The 7,831-nt window shown below is 44.3% G+C and overlaps 1 protein-coding gene across 1 annotated transcript; it reads right to left on the bottom strand.

The window, feature by feature from the left end:
- Positions 1-1,637: 1,637 nt before the first annotated feature.
- On the bottom strand, positions 1,638-5,954 carry LOC120802161 (interferon gamma-like). The gene is made up of 4 exons (XM_040149686.1): positions 5,689-5,954; positions 4,987-5,058; positions 2,646-2,933; positions 1,638-1,787 (listed from the first exon to the last, which is right to left on the bottom strand). Exons 1-4 carry the CDS (start codon positions 5,806-5,808, stop codon positions 1,638-1,640), a joined length of 630 nt encoding a protein of 209 aa, XP_040005620.1. The 5' UTR covers positions 5,809-5,954.
- Between the last annotated feature and the right edge of the window lie 1,877 nt (positions 5,955-7,831).

Below are 7,831 nucleotides of genomic sequence, written 5' to 3'. Positions count from 1 at the left end.
AAAGATGTTCTGCTGCCTTTTCATCTTTACTAGTTAACGTTCGCTACGTAGAAAGAGAGAATTTAATCCACTGTGCCGCTCAAAGGCTCCCGGAGGAAAGAAGTGGTGAGTGTCGAGTCAGTGCGCTCCAGCATATACACGCACTGTCAATTATACAAAAAAAATATCCTCATATTTTATTCAGACAACACCCAAATGTACCTGGCAGTGTTGCCAAGTGATCACAGGCCTGTGAGTTGAGCAAATCGGTGACTGAGTTTCCAAGGTGAAAGTTCTTGAAAGTTCTTGGTCTCAACTCAAGGTCCAAGTAACCGTTCTGGAGCTTTCTATCGAAACACATGAACTTGACCAGTTTTTTTTTTTCAGAAACGTGAATGTTCAAATGTCCGCTTCTTGTGCGCTCTTTAATGACGTTCAAGGACCTCTGGTCTATGTTGGCTGTAAGGATGAGAGGTCCTACAAGTGGATATTTGAACAACTACTGTTCCGCAACGACTGGACAAACTCCATCTGCTGATGATGATCATGTCGTATAGTCGAAAGCGCCGCAACAGCAACCAAACGGACCTTTAGGTGACACTGTTTGGCCAAATTAAAGACCGGGCATGCCTGAAATTCCTTCAGCTAAATACAGACAAAAACTGAAATAACTGTCAGTTCTCCGTCTTTGAAAACCAAGAGCCAAGTAGGAAATCTTGGGCACGATCGTGGACTCAGAGCTAAACTTAAACAGCCCCATCAAATCAATGACAAAGTGCCTTCTAGTACCCAGAAGATCACCGAAAGAAACAGACAGGCAATAGAAAAGGTCGAGGTGAAGTTCATTCTGTTTTATTCAGCTGCATTCGTCCGTGTGGGCCAATCAATAAATACACAATAAATAATCAACTATCAGTCATAACAATATGATTCTGTATTAAATAAACAGCTTAAATATGAAAATAAATATAGAAAATTACAACATTAACATACAAAAATCCCTGAAGAGTATCGTACTTCTACTGCAGCTGTAGAGTATTTTTACTGCAGTGAAGTACTTCAGTGCTGGACCTGAGGACGTGTAGTACATTTAAGTACATCAGTAATAAACTCTGGTGTATTTTGTACGGTAAACATTAGTTCTCTTAGGCAGTACAGCGGAGAAGTTCCCGCAGAGACGGTCCCGTTTACTTCTGCTATTAAAAATCTGCAAACTGATCCCATGACAGGTGATTTTTTTTTCTGCTTTTTTGAGCGTTAAATAATCTGCAATTTTTCGATCCATAAATCAAGTGTTTCCAGGTGAAACTGAGTGACATTATGATTCATACGAGTGAGCGAAACTCTCTCTCTTTGAATACCACTAGTTGTCGCCTTGTTGGATCCTGCAGTGAACAACATTTCGCGGGACTGATCCGCAACGTTGCTTTCAAGTATCAAACACCGAACTACCTTAAAAAAATATAGGTTTTTTTTTTTTTTTTAAATTGAATATTATTAGGCTTAGACAGCTGGTTCAATGTAATAAATATCTCTTTGATAACATCCTAAAACAGAACAAAAAATAAATAAAAAAATAGGCAAGCTGATTTAAGTTTGGATATTTTTGGTCTCGTTTCTCATGTTATTTTTGCCTTTTAGTTTTGTTCCCTCTCGCCTCAGGCCCCCAGATGGATTTTGACCCTCCGCGCTTGCCGGCGCCGGCGCCGCCTCCTCTGCATCCTGATGGTGTCGGACAGCGAGCTCGCCTCCTCGTACAGCCACGACAGCTCCCACAGGGCTTTGCTCTGGATGGCGGGGTTATGCATCTGTAGAAGGACGGGGGGGTATTTTATCGTCAGCCACGGCGACCGCACAGTCAAAAGGTAGGATTCATTTAGCACAGTACTAGTATGGGTAGAGTGACACGGTCCCCACAACAGAATCACACCACGATAAAAAAAATGATCACTCATCACACGGCCACGTTAAAGTCCCATATAACCTTTAGTAAAGCTGTCAAACAAGTAAGACCTATGGAGGGTTTATGTAGAATAACAAAGGGCCTAGAAGGGCTTGTAGTAAAGCCCATCGAAGGTTTACGGATCAGCCCTTGATGTGGCTTACTTCAGCCCCCACGCAGACCTTCCCCTTAACTTTCCATAATTCTCGCATAAAGCCGTATGTAACCCCTAAATAAACCTGCCAGGAGCTTTAGTTCCAGGCCTACATAAGCTCTCCTTATGCCCTACAAAACCCTTCCATGAGCCTTACTTCAAGCCCCCTGTCAGCCCCGACATGAACCTTTTGAGAGCCTCACTGTAAGTCTTCCCGCCTAGGACTTTCCTCAACCTTACTTTAAGGCCTGCACAAACCTTCCCTGCCATGCTTTAAGCCCTTGGAGAACTCCATAAACCGTCTACAACCCTTCCACGAGACTTATCGTAAGCCCTAAACACGTGCTCTGTAAGCCCTACGCCTTTCTAGGCCCTACACAGGCCCTGGCGAGCCTTATGACAACCCTCCTGAAGCCTTATTTCAAGTCATACATCAGCCTCCTACATCCTTGGTCTATAAAAAGAGGCCCTCCTTCAGCCTAAAACGGTATCATTTCTACCCAGAGCCCAAGGCCGGCAGCCTGACTGTTTCTCTCTCTCCTCTCTCAGTGTGAGTGTACGTCTCTCTACCTGGATGTGTCCGAGGGTCCGCAGCTCCTGCAGGAGCTTGTCCTGCTCCTGGTAGTGGTGTCTCCTCAGCTCCTGGACCTTCTTCAGGATGTAGTTAAGGTCCTCCCTGACAGTCCGGCCCGCTTGCGACCCGTCGTCACTGGCTGTGCCGGGGGCAGCGGGGATGGCAGCGGCGGGACCCCCTTGGCTCCCAGCTGTCTCGGGACTCGGGGTAGGCAGCTCGTTCAGCATATGGCCAATCAGCTTTTCGTACGTCTCCAAAACGCCACCCATAAACACCTTCTTTGTCTGAGAGAGAGAAATGCAGAGGTAATCAAATAAAACATTTTCTGTTTCTGGTTTCTGGTGGGTGATAGGTAAATTGCTTCTAATTGCGGAAACAGTACTGAGGGTTTATGTACGCTTTAGCTTGTGGGCTAGAAATCCCGAGTCTGTCTTTGCTGACCTTTTTCCACAACAGAAATGCAGATTTTGGCAGTAAATTTCAAGTCTCTGCAAGCTGCTTTTCGGAGAAATTAAATTAAATTAAAGCCTCCCTAAAAAAAATAAGCTAGGAAACAAAATACGAAGGTATACATTTATGGTGAATAAAAACATAAAACCAGTGGTAGAGTCCTTCTCTGGCTTAACAAACTCATATCAGCCCTGATGTTTAGAAAAAGTTTCACACAGCGGAAAAACTGCGCTTAATTTAACTCCTGTGTGGGAAACCACAAAGTGTGGGCCCTCAAGGGGAATGCCACTCATTGACAGTGCAACATGAATGTTATATTCAAACGTTGCTAACAGGTTCGAAGCTTGTTTGGGTGCTAGAAGTCAGGCAGCTCACAGGTCAAAAAAGTCATACTTTTCATTACCCGTTTCATTTATATGTTTCAAGACTCGCTAGAAAAGTATTGACCAATCTCTGCTGATTTTTTTTTTTTTTTTTTTTTTTTTGGGTCAGAACCCCGTTAAATTAAAGGTCATGCGTTAAACCCTGACAAAACCGCATTTTCCACGTAGTCCAGCAGGTTTTTCTAAGGATTTCATAAGCCTACAACCCTGGAGAGGCATCCTTAAACCCATCTGAAAACAAGAAACTGACGCGAGAACACAGCCGACTGTGCCAACGCTCGGCCGCAACCGGACCAACTAATCTGGATACGTGACACTTTGTCAGAGCGCGACGGACATGACCGACAATACTCGGCACGAAAGAATCCACATGCACTGGGAAATGGTAAAGAAACACACAGTTTAAAATCCTCAGATCTAAACCTGAAGCAGTTTCTATCTTATTTGTGTTTATTTTCATATAGCATGAAGCAATGCGACACACAAGAGGATTTATACCTTGAGCTAGTTTGCACCATCTGTCCCTCGATCTCCTCTTCCCTAGATATTATATTGTAAACCGCACAAGACAAAAAAAGCTACAAACAACCCAGCGAGACACTGCAGCCTGTAACATGTCGGGATTCTCAGGCTGATGTTTAGTGGTGCAAATCTGCAAAATTGGTGCGTTGTACTCGAAACCGACATAAAGGGACTTTGTATGACTGTTGGTGAAAAGTGAAATTTCATCTGGAGTCTGAGAATAGTTGTGCATAAGTTTTTGCATTATGCAGAGACAGCAGGAAAACAAAACCCCACAAAAACCTCAACACAAACTATTCATGCATGCATACGTTACATAATCCCTACACTAACAGAAATGTCAAAATGTCAAAATGACAAATGATGAGTTTAGATGTTGGAGCTAGTTCTTGACAAAGAGCAGTGTACTATAGTGACTGTGCACAGCTTCCCAAAGTCTCATCAGAGCTAGGCTGCCAGGTTTGCTACCATCAAGACTGAACCAAAACCTGAGCAATTAGGGTCTGGAAACCTTTGCTATAGCTGGAGATGCTGCACAGACGTAGCGGGCAGACACAAGACGCAGCGTGTTAATTAGTCGGCTGTAGAGCTGGTTTTAGGGCTAGCTGACAGACATGCGTTGGGTATCAACCTTCAGAAAGAAAGAACACATTTGATAAAACGTTGAACTATTCCTCGAAGGCCATGGTTAAGAACATGGTTGGAGTTTGGACCCGTGCACAACCAGAGAAAATGGTGCGCCCAATTCAGGGAAAACTTCCCCCAGTACCGGCAGGAGACTGTGCTAAGACTTTCCATGAAGCAGGTTCAGTATCCGATGCTTTACAGGTATTTCTTTGGGTGTTTTAAGAGAGGAGACTGTGAGGTTGAAGGTGTTCAGCAGATGAATCGTGTATAAAACCGCAACGCCGTACCAACTGACCACAGAGACTTCAAGCCCCTATTTGAGGAAATATAGAGGCTAAATTGAACTTTTATTTACCTCCAGTCTGCCAGCCATTGGTTCTCTGGAGAAGACGGGCTTCCCGTTAAACTTGTCTTTATTGGAAATCCTCTGCGAAAAAACAAAGAGACAAACATTTTTCAGATTAAATGTGACATAAACCAAGTTTCCTCGTCTGTCTGAAGCACCAGGTCAGTGTTTTTACTCGGGTATTAGCCAGATAAACACAAATCGCGTAAAACTCTCCAAGACGGCAGGTGCATTCAAGAAAAATCTGGGGAATCAGAGGCATCTGTTGCAAAGCCTTTAATTAATGAGATATTATTTCATTAAAAAAAATTCCAAAAGTCAAAATAATCAAAGGGAAAGGTGAAATGCATTTACACAATCCCAGACTGTTTTGCAAACTGTCCTTGTGGGGGCACATTCAAAGGCAGTCTAACAACTGAGACTGAGTGAAAGTGAGAGTGTTGTTCATCTGGTAGAAAAGTGCTGAGTATATAATATTTAGCAGTTACTGGGTTTAGTGCACACGCACAAAACGCCGGAATGGTCCTTTAAACCTGCAGCGAGTGCCAAATGAGAAAAAAAGGTGTGTTTGCGCATGTGTGTGTGTGTCTGTGGTGATAGAGAAACAAGAGGAGGAAACAAAGCAAGTATCGGTATCCTTAAAGACTGAAGGCAAAAACAAGCATCAGTGGTACGAACAGAACTGGTACTTGCGGTGTTAGCAGTACTCACATAGTGCTGCAGGAGGCTCTGGATGGTTCTGTTCATCTTTGCAGGGATGTGGGAGCCTCCGACCTGACACACGGAAAGCCAGAGGGACACGCAGACCACTACCCTCATCGCTGCAACCATGGTAGCACTACTTTTGATGCCCTTGCCTGCTGCTGGTCGTCGGTTGGATTCCCCAAGTCTGTCCGGACCTGGTGCGAGTGGCGGTTTTCGGTCCCTGTGGAAGCCAAGCAAAGAGCCTTTCTGACTGATGATCTGTCTGAGTGACAGTTCTGCTTCTCTTGCCCTGAAGTTTGCTCAAACTGTTTGACTTGTCATGAAACCTTTTATTTATATCTCAGAGAGAGTGAGGCAAAGGGGCAGAGAGACATAGACACACACAGGGGAGAGAGAGAGACTGTGATGCAGCGATGATCTAGGTGTGAAAACTGTGGTTGTGCAGTTTCCTTTAAATCACCAAACTTCATAGAAGTGGGTGAGGGGTCTCCCACTCATGCATTTCAAACATAACATCAGCTCTCTGCTGACATTAGCATTACCCACTGGCTGCATTGGATTTAATGGCCTAACTGGCTTTACTGGTCATAGTGGGAATTCTGATGGTTTCGCGACGAAGCCTGCACTTGCATGCAACCCAGTGGAGCATATTGAGGTGCGAGTAGAAGCCGTTGGAAAGCGCTGCAGCCTGCGTCAGAAATCTTTAGATCCAGGACAACTGTAATGGAAACCATTACAAGCCCTGATCTATTGCACCTGTGGGTTTGTTGGGAACTCTAAAACGTTTCTGTCGGTGGCATCGTGTTTGAATTGAAGCATGTCAAAGCCACTGGGGACCACTGAGACACACGCAGCTCGTTGGTTTCTTCCCTAAGACGCAAATCTTTTTTTATTTTTCAAAATGCTTCAGCAGTTTCCTAAAAAAAAAAGCTGCTCAACGTAGTTTTTATTCAAACAAACAGGAGGAAATAGTGCATATACTGGGGACTATTTCCAGTGGCTGATTAATGCACATTTAGTGCTGTAGTGTATTTCCAACAACAGGACAGTGGGGGTGGGACTGAGTTAAAGCTACCAAGACCGCATTTCGGAACTGCAACGGCTGCATTAACATCGTGGAAAACATTAGAAAAGGAAGACACTTCTGTTCATCTGTGGTTTGACTGGGAATTCTAAAAGGTGTGGTGATGGTTTTTCATTGTAATTAGAAACCCGCCGGAACATCATCAGGGGCCAGTTTGCTGGCATTCGACCGGAAGCCACTCGGCGATCAACGGAGCTGCACTAGTCGGTGTATATCTCTCCATAAACAGTCGACCGAGTGACTGAAATGTGAAAAGGTGACAAACCCACGCAGAATGAACTCCCATAATCCGCAGCTTTTCCTCATTCTGACTGAATAAAAGCACGACTAGAAAAGGCACCCGGTCGAGCGCGTTCCTCCGCCGAAGCCGAATACTGATGAAAATGTGGAAAAATGCCCGGAAAAAAGGAAACAAACCAATGAACAGACACGAGTGAACACATGCAACGAAAACAGGGACCATTCTGCATCATGAGTACTTTCATGAAAAAAGTCTCAAGCCCTGATTTAAAAGAACCCGGAGTTGGTGCGTAGAAACTGAGCGCCGCTTCTCCAGGTTTAGTTTTGAGTCCGGGGACAGTAACCAGACCTGTCCCAGACCCCCCGAGAGGCCTGGACGGTTCATAACAGAGCTGCAGATCAGAAATCGTTCAGTGCTTTGTAAACCAACGGTAACAGTTTAAAAATCGGTTCTTTGCCCGTGTAAAGATCTGAGAACTGGACTGATGTGATCCACTTTCTCGGTCTTTGTGAATCAGACTGAGACAAGTGGACAAGTTTTTCTAAATCCCGCTGAGACACGAGTCTTTCCATTCTTGATTTACTCTTAAGGTGATTTCCGATTGAAATCTTTAAAAACCTCACAAATATATTGTTTCATTTTATTAAAAAAAGGCTCAGTAACTTTCCTAAACTGCTGCTCGCTGGAGTGTGTGTGTGTGTGTGTGTTTTCATGGTAATGGAGGAACATGTCACCCAGGTCAACAGTTTGGCTCAGTGATGAGTTTTTAACAGTTTTTGGAGCTCTATGGCTCAGAGAGATATATCTGCTTCAGATACACACAC

This window comes from Xiphias gladius, chromosome 2 (genome assembly GCF_016859285.1).
Source record: "Xiphias gladius isolate SHS-SW01 ecotype Sanya breed wild chromosome 2, ASM1685928v1, whole genome shotgun sequence".
Classification (NCBI taxonomy): Eukaryota; Metazoa; Chordata; class Actinopteri; order Istiophoriformes; family Xiphiidae; genus Xiphias; species Xiphias gladius.
The sequence above is the reverse complement of the archived record's forward strand: the minus strand, read 5'-3'. Positions and strand labels throughout refer to the sequence as shown.